Genomic DNA, 15,543 nt, shown 5'->3' on the forward strand with positions numbered 1-15,543 from the left:
GTTACATCCTGTATTATACTCCAGAGCTGCACTCACTATTCTGCTGGTGCAGTCATTGTGTACATACATTACATTACTGATCCTGAGTCACATCCTGTATTATACTCCAGAGCTGCACTCACTACTCTGCTGGTGCAGTCACTGTGTACATACATTACATTACTGATCCTGAGTTACCTCCTGTATTATTCTCCAGAGCTGCACTCACTATTCTGCTGGTGCAGTCACTGTGTACATACATTACATTACTGATCCTGAGTTACATCCTGTATTATACTCCAGAGCTGCACTCACTATTCTGCTGGTGCAGTCACTGTGTACATACATTACATTGCTGATCCTGAGTTACATCCTGTATTATACTCCAGAGCTGCACTCACTATTCTGCTGGTGCAGTGACTGTGTACATACATTACATTACTGATCCTGAGTTACATCCTGTATTATACTCCAGAGCTGCACTCACTATTCTGCTGGTGCAGTGACTGTGTACATACATTACATTACTGATCCTGAGTTACATCCTGTATTATACTCCAGAGCTGCACTCACTATTCTGCTGGTGCAGTCACTGTGTACATACATTACATTGCTGATCCTGAGTTACATCCTGTATTATACTCCAGAGCTGCACTCACTATTCTGCTGGTGCAGTGACTGTGTACATACATTACATTACTGATCCTGAGTTACATCCTGTATTATACTCCAGAGCTGCACTTACTATTCTGCTGGTGGTCACTGTGTTTGTGCATTACTTACCCTGCATTGCATTGTTACAATATGAATCACAGCAGGTAACATGTAGCCATGGTAGGTCGGTGCAGCCGATCTCGTCCTCATTGCACAGGTCCTTTTCCATAAGGAGAGAGATACAACTTGTTACATTGACACGAACTCTACAGCACTGGTAAGAACCTCCACTGCGGCGACGGTTACTGCTCTCGTCTTTTATTAATATATTTTATTGCATTACACTTGTTTATACATAATTCATATTAAAAGAAAAAAATCTCCACATATCTGCAGACTACGACACAGAACAGAAGAGGCGGCAGGTCAGCAGACGTCAGGGCCCGTCCTGGCTACAATAAATTACAGGGAGCAATGCAGAGTGTTAATGAGGTCAGGAAATGACCAGCTCGGGCCGCATCAGGATGAGGCTCATCACTACGGGGACAAAGAGAATAATCCAAAAAGTAAAGCAAAGTTCTAGTATTGGGTGATCCAGAGACATACAGGGGACTGCCCCCCCACCTCATCACTGACCGCCCTGGTGGAGTGACAGCTTCAGGGTCGTGACAGTTCTCCAGTGTGACGGTCTCACAGCAGAGCCACATATAACACTGAGCGACCAATGTGCCGCTCCCTTACGTCAAGGACCCAATATGGCAGCTGATGACCAGACACGCAGCTTCCTCCTCCACTGGTCCAACACTTCCGATCCGGTCCACTTAGCTGGTGTGAAATAGTAAGTTCTGGGTCACCACCTCTTTACCTTGCAGGGGGGGGGGGGTATCTATAAGGCTATGTTCACACTGAGTACTTGGAGCACATTCTCTGCAAGATCCTCCTATAGCTGGAAAGCGCTCCCTATTCATTTCTATGGGAAATCGGCTTTGCTGTTTATAAGAGGATTTTTTTCTTTTATTACCTAAAGATGTTTGTAAAAACACCAAGTGGGAAAAAAAAAAGTGCAGGTCACTGTGAAGGAGATCATGAAAAAAATCTTAGGAGAGGTAGTGTCCAATCAAAAGACTTCAAAAAGCCCCCCAAAAAAACTCTTCTGGAAATAAACTCTTCCAAAAACCTCTTAAGAAAAACTTCAAAAGTGGCCACGGTCCTTTACCTGAGGCGGTCATTTTCCGGAGGCGGCTTGGTGTAGAGTGTATGACATGAGGGCGAAGACTGATCATTCATATTACCCCCCCCCCCCCCGCCCCGATCATTGATGGAAAAGTAAAGATAACGAGCTTTGAGTGACCACCTATATCATTGATCGGAGGTCACTGCGGGAGATTTATCCTGTGTAAAAGGACCCACACACCGGGCAATGGTTGGGAATGAACATCACCTCATGTAAAGAGCTTCTTTTTGGAGCTGAGAAGGGGTGCAAATACTTAATTGAAAGACTTTAGTCTTTTTTTTTGTATGTGAGTTTAATCAGAAAGTGCCTCAAGTGTCTAAGAACAACCGAAGACCTCCTAAGACTGTCTGCTGGAATATGATACTGGATCTTGTGCCACAACCTCCTAAACCTTCTGATGTTGCCCAAAATTTGGTATCTCGCAGGTGACACGTTAACTTCTTAAATACCAATGTTTCTTTTCATATGTTCTACAAAGGGCCGGAGATTGGAGGAACATTCATAGACCACGATGGGTATCCAATGAGGAACATTCATAGACCACGATGGGTATCCAATGAGGAACATTCATAGACCACGATGGGTATCCAATGAGGAGTATCATGGAACCAAAGTGGTGAAGTATTCTCCTGAAGTCACAAGCCAAGGAGGCCACCACCTTGTGCCACAATGGAGCTGCTCATGAGCCGGTCATGGTAATATAGGATGTTCAGGATCTATAATATTATGGTAACCGTATTCTTTGGGCTTTGATTTAGATCTTTGACTCCATATTCTTACCCCATTACTCAATATCAAGGAGTAAAAGTTTTGGTGATGGAGATACAGCAATACTTCACCGCTTAGTAAGACGCATCAAACAATGACAGGGAGAAGATACACCTAAAAGGACAAGTGACATTAATGTAAAGAACCCACCGGGGGGGGGGGCGGAAATGGGGGCAATCTTCACTACTGATCCTGGTGGATGCACATAGTCAGGACGAAGAGAAATCAGGGTCAAACTGTAGAACAAAACATCTTCAAGGAACCTCCGGTTCTCATAGAGCGTTACACTGACGATGAACGGATGTGCAGTAGTCTCCTATCATTCATCACCTTCCATGACCCTTACCCAAGTTCCTCCCAACCCCCTTATGTAAAAACATGGAAATATCAGAACATGGTGGAGCCGGACACCTACTCGATGGTGTGAGAAATTCATGGTCATGGATACTAAAAAGCACGAGTCGCTACAATGTGGACTATAAGTGACACAATGTCCTCGCTCTGTGTAAACGTGGAGCACCCACAAACATTATGTAAGAGAGGAATTTTCATTAGTGACTGGATTTCTCCTTTAATTGACCCCTGACAATTCCATGTTAAAGGGTTATTCCCATCTTCATAGATGGATACTGCAATTTTTCATCTTTGCACATTATTACTTATTAACTTTTTCAGCCGTTTTTGAGATAGTAACACTGTTTTTTTTTACAGTTCGTTGCCTTGGAGACCGACCACCCCTGCTGTTTAGCTTGTAGGCACTGCACTGAAACTGGCTGGAATTAGGAGGTAACCTCTCGCTCCAGTGTTACTACTGGCTGGCTTCAAAACAGCGCTTACAAGCTCAATAGAAAAGAGCTTGTAAGCACTGCATGCTCTGATGTCTGGTGTTAATATCTCACTGAAAACTCTAAAAAGAAATAAATTATAAAGGGGCATGTATTTACAAGAACTATCCGACAATGCCCATTTATGAAGATGGGAATAACCCTTTAATTCATTGACCCGACGTGGCTAAATACCAAAATTTAGACTAGTATTTAGTTCAGTATGGACAAATGATCAACTTTTGTCCACGATTTTATCCAGCAGTAGCAGAAAGTAGGTAATAACGGAAAACCACCAGACAAGGAAAAAAAAAAAACTATCAAAGATCACCCAAAAATATACAACTTGACACATAAAAAGCTGACTATTCATTGTTACTGTGTCTTCATCTCACAAAGGAAGGTTTGAAGGATCAGGAGAGTTCCCATGAAGATGGTGGAAAGTCCTTGGTGGAGCCTTCAGATAGTTTTGGAAGTTGACCTGCAGTTGTGAAGCCCATTGTTCCCCTGGGCTCAGACAGCGCAGGAGGGCGATACACAGGAACGACTGGTGATGATCACTCCACCGCCCGGGGTACGGCGGAGGGTGAAGAGGATCAGTGCCCGCGAAAAGAGAAATAAATGGCCAAGATGATGGTGAAGACGATGATGATCCCCAGGACAACGAGTAACACCCGATTCTGGATGATCCTAAAGAAAAAAAAGAAACCAAAAGCGAAAGCTTGTTAGTTTTAGGCTCAAATTCTCAAACAAAAAGAAAAAAAAAAACCCCAACTGGCAGCATCTCAGATGAAAAGTGACACATTGACAATCTTCTCTCCTTCTACAAGAAGCTTCGACTCAATTGTCCCTTCTTCCACAATGCCCAATTAATTTAGCGATGTTAAGGATTCCTGTCGTGTATTTCTGCGGCGGAGAACGGGTGCCGAGCATTGAGGCACAGGCGATAATTGACATGAAAAAAAAAATATATTAAAAGGCATTCGAGGCAAATCACAAGGGTGAGACCTGACGAGAGATTGACTTCCGTGTGACAGACAGTGGGAAGTGTGTTTGCTACATGTAAAGTCGCTCGAATTCAGGCTGAACTACTGGCGAAACGTATCGACTGATCAGAGGAGGACACAGACACAAGCGGGGTGCGCAGGCGGATAAAAGGAGATAAAAGGCGGCTTTCAGAGGAAATCTCCTCCTCCTCCTCCGACGAGGCTTATCGGTCAGTGTGCAGCCCCCGATACACAAAAACAAGAGGCTCCGATCCTGGTGTAAAGGAAAAAAACAGAACATAAAAAGGGGTAAAGTCATAATTGGTGTCCGGGGGACACGTTACATCATTTTGTGCGAGAACATCGCTAAGTTATGGAGATGCCCCGAGACCACTCTTGTGGGTCTTCACCTTGTCCAGCTGACACAGCTCAGGGCGGCTGCAGCCGATCAGGACAATCCTCTGATGACCCCTATAATTACCTGTATCACATACGGTGCAACCACCCGCAGCTGTGTGAGCAGGACCGGGTCACAAAGGGTCCGCAACCCCCCCCCCTCCCGAAGAACTGCCAAGAACAACCGCCCATACTGATATCATAGGAAACAATGGAGTCTCCTCACATAGAAGAACAAGAAGGTGAAAGGGCAGGAAAATCCTACAGATCTGATTGTAGCCAACACCCCCCCCCACCACAGATAGGGAGAGTAGTGACGATGATGGTAGTGATAGTATCGAGGTGATGACAATACTGTTATCTGTGCTGTTGCATAGGACTGCAGGTGACATCTACTACATTATCTGTACTCAGAGTTATCACTGTGTTATCTGTAGTGTTACATAGGACTGCAGGTGACATCTACTACATTATCTGTACTCAGAGTTATCACTGTGTTATCTGTAGTGTTACATAGGACTGCAGGTGGTATCTACTACATTATCTGCACTCAGAGTTATCACTGTGTTACATAGGACTGCAGGTGACATCTACTACATTATCTGTACTCAGAGATATCACTGTGTTATCTGTGCTGTTACATAGGACTGCAGGTGACATCTACTACATTATCTGTACTCAGAGTTATCACTGTGCTATCTGTGGTGTTACATAGGACTGCAGGTGATATCTACTACATTATCTGTACTCAGAGAGTTATCACTGTGTTATCTGTGGTGTTACATAGGACTGCAGGTGACATCTACTACATTATCTGTACTCAGAGAGTTATCACTGTGTTATCTGTGGTCTTACATAGGACTGCAGGTGACATCTACTACATTATCTGTACTCAGAGAGTTATCACTGTGTTATCTGTGGTGTTACATAGGACTGCAGGTGACATCTACTACATTATCTGTACTCAGAGACTTATCACTGTGTTATCTGTGGTGTTACATAGGACTGCAGGTGACATCTACTACATTATCTGTACTCAGAGAGTTATCAGTGTGTTATCTGTGGTGTTACATAGGACTGCAGGTGACATCTACTACATTATCTGTACTCAGAGAGTTATCACTGTGTTATCTGTGGTGTTACATAGGACTGCAGGTGACATCTACTACATTATCTGTACTCAGAGAGTTATCACTGTGTTATCTGTGGTCTTACATAGGACTGCAGGTGACAGTGTTTCGATCCTCGCTGACAGGTGACAGCGCTCTCACATTTGGGGGTACGTCTTCGCACAGCTGCTCTGCGTGTCTTCACTACAGGCAGGAGATGAATGGGACGCCCTCGCCTCATTTATCACTGACCGTCCCTTTCAGATTCCTCTTCTCATCCTCTTCCTCTGAACACACAGCAGCACAGAGCGCTTTTTGCAGTTGACAGCTGACAAATTGGCACAGTGCTGGGCTAATTACCATACACGGGCCATGCACTGAGGATCGACCACAGATAACCTAACATTTGAGGGTCCCATCACTTAACCTGTGCACTGACAGATGAGGGTGTTCTCCTAAAGCAGCTGCACTGACACATTGCGACGCCCGACATGCTGTGATGTGCAACATTAGGTGAATGTAACTCCTGACTGCATTTTTTTGTGCTGCAGTTGTTAAACCATTTTATCTCGGCTACTTTGACTTGTGACTGTCCCTTTAAGAAATGGCCCCGTTTTCTGTAAAATAAAAGTTTTTAAAGCCATTCTTTATGATTCAAATCCGCACCGTCTTCAAGATCTCTGTTTGCAGTCAAGTAAGTCTGACATTGGATAATAATCCCTATACTGTCTGTGTGGTTCACACAGCTGAGGGTTTGTTACACTTGTATCCAGCCTAATGAATCCTCTGTGAGGCAGACACATCAGCACAAATGTCTCCTGTTCTGGACTCCAGACTGATAGCGCTTACCTGCACTGATACATTGTAACAAGCACATCAGCTGCGCCTCTGGAATAGAACACTTTATGCCCAATTTGGTAAAAGGCCGTTACTCCTGTAAATCCATGGTATTGATTAGGTGTTGTATGACATCATTTTACTCACTGTGCATTATATGAGCACTATATATAGTCACTGCATGATGGCAGTATATGGGAAATGTACAGAGGTATTATTTAGGCATTGTATGACAGTATTATTTTGAGCACTTAATAGAGGTATTATTTAGACGATGCACAACGTATTATATGGGCACTTCGTACATGTAGCATTTTGCACCATTAATAGAGGTACTCTATGGGCAGTTTATGGCGGTATTATATAGGAAGTGTATGATGATATTATTTTGCTCACTCTAAAAAGTTATTTTATGGCCATCTGGAGAAGTTTTATTTACGTATTATATGATGTTATTATATTGGCACTACCTGTATATAGAGGTATTTTTAGGCAATGAATTAGTATTATTGATGGACTGTACGGAGGCAATATTTAGGTACTATATGTCAGTATTATATTGTGCACTGTATGACTTTTTCATATGAGCACTCTATAGAGGTTTTATTTAGGCACTGAATGTCAGTATTATTTTGTGCACAGTATGACGTTATTATATGGGCACTATATAAAGGTTTTATTCAGGCACTGAATGTCGGTATTATTTTGTGAACGATATGACGTTATTATATGAGCACTATATAGAGGTTTTATTTAGGCACTGAATGTCAGTATTATTTTGTGAACGATATGACGTTATTATATGGGCACTATATAGAGGTTTTATTTAGGCACTTAATTTCGGTATTATTTTGTGAACGATATGACGTTATTATATGGGCACTATATAAAGGTTTTATTCAGGCACTGAATGTCAGTATTATTTTGTGCACTGCATAGAAGTATTATTTAGGAACTCTATAGAAGTGTCATATGGGCACTGTACAGAGTTTTCATTTTGGCAATATTATATGAAAATGGCAGTTTTATTTAGGCATTGCATAGCAGCATTGTGTGGGAAATATATGGCAGTGTTATACAGGCAATGTATGGTAATATTTGGATACTGTATGGTGGTAATATTTGAGCACTATATGGCAGTGTTGGATGTAGACATAAGTGCACAGGTATTTGGGGGTGAGTAGGGTTATATTACTTGTATTACAGGTCTCCGTTTCCTATAAAACCGTCCTTGGCATCAGTGGCAGCCATACGAATAGTCAGTGCAAACCCACAATAAATGTAAGAGGCGTCCTGTATTTTAGTTCCTCCGCAGCTTTGTTTGTTCACAATTTGTGTGACATTTCCCAAAATCTCAGGCAAATCGAAACTCTGCGGTGAAATATTAATAAGAGGACGAATCCCCAACTTCTGCCGCGTCTAATCCGGGCTCCTCCGGCTCCGGCACAGCAGGTCTGACGTGTAGGATGAGGCCCTCAAGGCATTTCCAAGGAAGACAGAAAACGTGGACAGAACTGTGCTCCTCCGATTCCTCTACTAAACGCCTTCACTCCCGCGGATCCTGAGCAGCTGTCCCAACAGTTTTATGGGGATGATGGGAGTTGTGAGCACCTCTGCCAAATCCCAGAGAACAGAAGCAACCAAGGTGTGGACACCCGGGCGGCTGAACTGAAAGCCGGAGCTATGGCCGAGCAAATCCCAATCAAAGTGTGTCTGGGCCGCTGTAAGTGAGCTGATGGAGGAGGGAGATTCATCTAATAAATGGGGATTAGGAACAAAGCACGCGCCTGGAGGAGTCCGGCCGTGTGACTCCGCAGGGGCTCCTGCTGAATGATCGATTTGGTGCAAATTTATTTTTGGTTGGTTTACTCTGCGCCATTTTTGAATCTACATTTTGGTGCACAAAGTTGCATTTTAATCCTCTGTGCTCTAAGCCACTCCCCATTTATGCTAAACCACTCCCATTGCCTCTAAGCCACACCCATTTCCTTCAAGCAATCTCAAATTTCCCATAAGCCACACCCACTTACCATAAGCCACTCCCCATTTCCTTTAAACCACACCCACTTCTTCTAAGCCACACACCTTTCCAAATAATCTGCAAAGAGTCTAAAACAAATAATAAAAATATTTGCGACACATAGACCCTGAGAGAATGGTATTTGGCTTCCGGCGGGATCATAATTGGCTACATTTGCTTCACCCACAATAGAAGATGTGGCAGAACCTCAGAGTGACAATGGGGTGGAGCTCATACAGACAATGGGGCGGAGCTCATACAGACAGAAGCGATGCCATTGAGGTGATGTACATTCAGCACACAGCAGCAGAGTCGGTTTTCTTTACAGACCGCTTCATCTCAGCGCTGCCTCATGAGACATCGAAAAGACCAGAACACAGCACATAAGTCACAAAGAAGGGACCGATGAGAAAACGCCATTAACATTGACATCATGTCTGTTACTATCGCAGAGGACGACAAGGTCTCGGAGCGTCTCTCTAAGTTATGTCTGTGACTATAAAACCAGGTGGCAATTGGTCAATATCAGCTCCCACAGAGGCTAATACTTCTCAGGGTCCTGCACTGGTACCGCCCCCCCCCATCCGGTATAATGACTAAAGGCGCCCATACACCTGAGAGAGTGGCCAGTGCACAGCCAAATCTCCTGACCCTCCGCAATATATACGAGTGCAGCAGAGAATACTAAGACGCTCCAGAACCCACTGTCCCCCTCCCTCCAAACTCCTCTCCCCTCCAAACTCCTCTCCCCTCCTCCTCACCCCTCCAAACTCCTCTCCTCCTCACCCCTCCAAACTCCTCTCCCCTCCTCCATCCAGACCCCTCTGTCCTCCTCCCTCCAGACCCCTCTGTCCTCCTCCCTCCAGACCCCTCTGTCCTCCTCCCTCCAGACGCCTCTGTCCTCCTCCCTCCAGACTCCTCTGTCTGCCCCCTTCCAGACCCCTCTGTCCTCCTCCCTCCAGACCCCTCTGTCTTCCTCCCTCCAGACCCCTCTGTCTTCCTCCCTCCAGACCCCTCTGTCCTCCTCCCTCCAGACCCCTCTGTCCTCCTCCCTCCAGACCCCTCTGTCTTCCTCCCTCCAGACCCCTCTGTCCTCCTCCCTCCAGACCCCTCTGTCCTCCTCCCTCCAGACCCCTCTGTCCTCCTCCCTCCAGACCCCTCTGTCCTCCTCCCTCCAGACCCCTCTGTCTGCCCCCTTCCAGACCCCTCTGTCCTCCTCCCTCCAGACCCCTCTGTCCTCCTCCCTCCAGACCCCTCTCCCCTCCTCCCTCCAGACCCCTCTCCCCTCCTCCCTCCAGACCCCTCTGTCCTCCTCCCTCCAGACCCCTCTGTCCTCCTCCCTCCAGACCCCTCTCCCCTCCTCCCTCCAGACCCCTCTCCCCTCCTCCCTCCAGACCCCTCTGTCCTCCTCCCTCCAGACCCCTCTCCCCTCCTCCCTCCAGACCCCTCTCCCTCCAGACCCCTCTCCCCTCCTCCCTCCAGACCCCTCTCCCCTCCTCCCTCCAGACCCCTCTCCCCTCCTCCCTCCAGACCCCTCTGTCTGCCCCCTTCCAGACCCCTCTGTCCTCCTCCCTCCAGACCCCTCTGTCCTCCTCCCTCCAGACCCCTCTGTCCTCCTCCCTCCAGACCCCTCTGTCCTCCTCCCTCCAGACCCCTCTGTCCTCCTCCCTCCAGACCCCTCTGTCCTCCTCCCTCCAGACCCCTCTCCCCTCCTCCCTCCAGACCCCTCTCCCCTCCTCCCTCCAGACCCCTCTCCCCTCCTCCCTCCAGACCCCTCTCCCCTCCTCCCTCCAGACCCCTCTCCCCTCCTCCCTCCAGACCCCTCTGTCCTCCTCCCTCCAGACCCCTCTTCCCTCCTCCCTCCAGACCTCTCTGTCCTCCTCCCTCCAGACCTTTCTGTCCTCCTCCCTCCAGGCCCCTCTGTCCTCCTCCCTCCAGACGCCTCTGTCCTCCTCCCTCCAGACTCCTCTGTCTGCCCCTGTCCTCCTCCCTCCAGACGCCTGTCTTCCTCCCTCCAGACCCCTCTGTCCTCCTCCCTCCAGACCCCTCTGTCCTCCTCCCTCCAGACCCCTCTGTCCTCCTCCCTCCAGACCCCTCTGTCTGCCCCCTTCCAGACCCCTCTGTCCTCCTCCCTCCAGACCCCTCTGTCCTCCTCCCTCCAGACCCCTCTGTCCTCCTCCCTCCAGACCCCTCTGTCCTCCTCCCTCCAGACTCCTCTGTCTGCCCCTTCCAGACCCCTCTGTCCTCCTCCCTCCAGACCCCTCTGTCCTCCTCCCTCCAGACCCCTCTGTCCTCCTCCCTCCAGACCCCTCTGTCCTCCTCCCTCCAGACTCCTCTGTCTGCCCCCTTCCAGACCCCTCTGTCCTCCTCCCTCCAGACTCCTCTGTCCTCCTCCCTCTAGACTCCTCTGTCCTGCACTCTTCATACCTCTCTGTCCTCCCCCTTCCAGACTGCTGTCCCCCTCCCTCCAAACCCCTCTGTCCTCCTCCCTCCAGACCCCTCTGTCCTCCTCCCTCCAGACCCCTCTGTCCTCCTCCCTTCAGACTCCTCGGTCCTGCACTCATTAGACCCCTCTCTCCTCCCCTTTCCAGACTGCTGTCCCCCTTCCTCCAAACTTCTGTCCTCCTCCCTCCACACGCCTCTGTCCTCCTTCCAGACTCCTCTGTCCTCCCTGTAAACTCCAATGCCCTCTTCCCTCCTGACTCCTCTTTTTTTCCAGCCTCCAAACTCCTCTCTCCTTCTCCAGACTCCTCTGTCCCATGACCTAAAACAGCAGGGAGCACCATTACCCTGAAGCTTCTGCCCCATACTAATTGTTGAGCAGCTTGAGGCTTAACTGGCACTGGTTGGTATATGATTACAGCTGAACTCCACAGATTTGACTCTGATAGGGGCATCAAGGGGTCTTTAGTATTATTCCTTCTATGGCACATATGTCAAACTCCGGCCCACAGGGTAAGTATATTTGGCCTGCAACGCCTCGTGGTTCCCCCTAATATATTTGGCCCGAAACGTTGGGAGGATCCCCCTCTTGGCATCGCACTTCCAACTATATTGGCATCCTAGATATATCAGCTCCCTCTCCCATCATTCCCCCCTGCGTCTGACGTCTCCTCGGGCGCGATAACATCATTACAACACGTCCGCTGTCCTGAGATGTGCAGAGGATCTGAAGACACCATGAACAGTACGGTGGAGCGGGCAGAGGTGAGAATTTCGTTTTTTTTAAATGTGAGGCCTATTATACTGTATGGAGGACTATGTGGGGCCATTAGACTGTATGGAGGACTATGTGGGGCCATTATACTGTATGGAGGACTATGTGGGGCCATTATACTGTATGGAGGACTATGTGGGGCCATTATACTGTATGAAGGACTATGTGGGGCCCATTATACTGTATGGAGGACTATGTGGGGTCATTATACTGTATGGAGGACTATGTGGGGGCCATTATACTGTATGGAGGACTATGTGGGGCCCATTATACTGTATGAAGGACTATGTGGGGCCCATTATACTGTATGAAGGACTATGTGGGGCCATTATACTGTATGAAGGACTATGTGGGGCCATTATACTGTATGGAGGACTATGTGGGGCCCATTATACTGTATGGAGGATTATGTGGTGCCATTATACTGTATGGAGGACTATGTGGGGCCATTATACTGTATGGAGGACTATGTGGGGCCATTATACTGTATGGAGGACTATGTGGGGCCATTATATTGTATGGATAACTATGTGGGGCCATTATACTGTATGGAGGACTATGTGGTGCCATTATACTGTATGGAGGACTATGTGGGGCCCATTATACTGTATGAAGGACTATGTGGGGCCATTATACTGTATGGAGGACTATGTGGGGCCAATTATACTGTATGGAGGATTATTTGGGGCCATTATACTGTATGGAGGACTATGTGGGGCCCATTATACTGTATGGAGGACTATGTGGGGCCATTATACTGTATGGAGGACTATGTGGGGCCATTATACTGTATGGAGGACTATGTGGTGCCATTATACTGTATGGAGGACTATGTGGGGCCCATTATACTGTATGAAGGACTATGTGGGGCCATTATACTGTATGGAGGACTATGTGGTGCCTATAGTAATGTATGGAGGACTATGTGGGGGCCATTATACTGTATGGAAGACTATGTGGGGCCATTATACTGTATAGAGGACTATGTGGGGCCATTATGCTGTATGGAGGACTATGTGGGGCCATTATACTGTATGCAGGACTATGTGGGGCCATTATACTGTATGGAGGACTATGTGGGGCCATTATACTGTATGGAGGACTATGTGGTGCCATTATACTGTACGGAGGACTATGTGGGGCCATTATACTGTATAGAGGACTATGTGGGGCCCATTATACTGTATGGAGGACTATGTGGTGCCATTATACTGTATGGAGGACTATGTGGGGCCATTATACTGTATGGAGGACTATGTGGGCCCATTATACTGTATAGAGGACTATGTGGGGCCCATTATACTGTATGGAGGACTATGTGGGGCCATTATACTGTATGGAGGACTAAGTGGGGCCATTATACTGTATAGAGGACTATGTGGTGCCTATATTAATGTATGGAGGACTATGTGGGGGCCATTATACTGTATGGAGGACTATGTGGTGCCTATAGTAATGTATGGAGGACTATGTGGGGCCATTATACTGTATGGAGGACTATGTGGTGCCTATAGTAATGTATGGAGGACTATGTGGGGGCCATTATACTGTATGGAGGACTATGTGGGGCCATTATACTGTACGGAGGACTATGTGGGGCCATTATACTGTATGGAGGACTATGTGGGGCCATTATACTGTATGGAGGACTATGTGGTGCCTATAGTAATGTATGGAGGACTATGTGGGGGCCATTATACTGTACGGAGGACTATGTGGGGCCATTATACTGTATGGAGGACTATGTGGTGCCTATAGTAATGTATGGAGGACTATGTGAGGGCCATTATACTGTATGGAGGACTATGTGGGGCCATTATACTGTACAGAGGACTATGTGGGGCCATTATACTGTACGGAGGACTATGTGGGGCCATTATACTGTATGGAGGACTATGTGGGGCCATTATACTGTATGGAGGACTATGTGGTGCCTATAGTAATGTATGGAGGACTATGTGGGGGCCATTATACTGTATGGAGGACTATGTGGGGCCATTATACTGTATGTAGGACTATGTGGGGCCCATTATACTGTATGGAGGACTATGTGGGGCCATTATACTGTATGGAGGACTATGTGGTGCCTATAGTAATGTATGGAGGACTATGTGGGGGCCATTATACTGTATGGAGGACTATGTGGGGGCCATTATACTGTACGGAGGACTATGTGGGGCCATTATACTGTATGTAGGACTATGTGGGGCCCATTATACTGTATGGAGGACTATGGTGCCTATAGTAATGTATGGAGGACTATGTGGGGGCCATTATACTGTATGGAGGACTATGTGGGGGCCATTATACTGTATGGAGGACTATGTGGGGCCCATTATACTGTACGGAGGACTATGTGGGGCCCATTATACTGTATGTGGGGCCCATTATACTGTATGGAGGACTATGTGGGGCCATTATACTGTATGGAGGACTATGTGGGGCCATTATACTGTATGGAGGACTATGTGGTGCCTATAGTAATGTATGGAGGACTATGTGGGGGCCATTATACTGTATGGAGGACTATGTGGGGCCATTATACTGTATGGAGGACTATGTGGGGCCATTATACTGAATGGAGGACTATGTGGTGCCTATAGTAATGTATGAAGGACTATGTGGGGGCCATTATACTGTATGGAGGGCTATGTGGGGCCATTATACTGTATAGAGGACTATGTGGGGCCCATTATACTGTATGGAGGACTATGTGGGGCCATTATACTGTATGGAGGACTATGTGGGGCCATTATACTGTATGGAGGACTATGTGGTGCCTATAGTAATGTATGGAGGACTATGTGGGGGCCATTATACTGTATGGAGGACTATGTGGGGCCATTATACTGTATGGAGGACTATGTGGGGCCATTATACTGAATGGAGGACTATGTGGTGCCTATAGTAATGTATGAAGGACTATGTGGGGGCCATTATACTGTATGGAGGGCTATGTGGGGCCATTATACTGTATAGAGGACTATGTGGGGCCCATTATACTGTATGGAGGACTATGTGGTGCCTATAGTAATGTATGGAGGACTATGTGGGGCCATTATACTGTATGGAGGACTATGTGTGGGGCCATTATACTGTATGGAGGACTATGTGGTGCCTATAGTAAAGTATGGAGGACTATGTGGGGGCCATTATACTGTATGGAGGACTATGTGGGGCCATTATACTGTATGTAGGACCCATTATACTGTATGGAGGACTATGTGGGGCCATTATACTGTATGGAGGACTATGTGGTGCCTATAGTAATGTATGGAGGACTATGTGGGGGCCATTATACTGTATGGAGGACTATGTGGGGGCCATTATACTGTACGGAGGACTATGTGGGGCCATTATACTGTATGTAGGACTATGTGGGGCCCATTATACTGTATGGAAGACTATGGTGCCTATAGTAATGTATGGAGGACTATGTGGGGGCCATTATACTGTATGGAGGACTATGTGGGGGCCATTATACTGTATGAAGGACTATGTGGGGCCCATTATACTGTA

The 15,543-nt window shown here is 47.1% G+C and overlaps 1 protein-coding gene across 4 annotated transcripts in view; it reads right to left on the bottom strand.

Moving 5' to 3' along the window:
• Positions 1-935: 935 nt before the first annotated feature.
• VTI1A (vesicle transport through interaction with t-SNAREs 1A) overlaps positions 936-15,543 on the bottom strand; it is a 588,779-nt gene continuing 574,171 nt past the window's right edge. For all 4 annotated transcript variants that reach the window (XM_073684725.1, XM_073684727.1, XM_073684726.1 and 1 more), the window contains one exon: positions 936-4,149. In XM_073684725.1, coding sequence (XP_073540826.1) covers positions 4,056-4,149 — 94 coding nt within the window. In that variant the 3' untranslated portion in view covers positions 936-4,055. The remainder of the gene's footprint in view (positions 4,150-15,543) is intronic.

This window comes from Phyllobates terribilis, unplaced genomic scaffold (genome assembly GCF_046119375.1).
Source record: "Phyllobates terribilis strain yellow unplaced genomic scaffold, ASM4611937v1 Scaffold_5__5_contigs__length_657084704, whole genome shotgun sequence".
In the NCBI taxonomy this organism is placed as follows: domain Eukaryota; kingdom Metazoa; phylum Chordata; class Amphibia; order Anura; family Dendrobatidae; genus Phyllobates; species Phyllobates terribilis.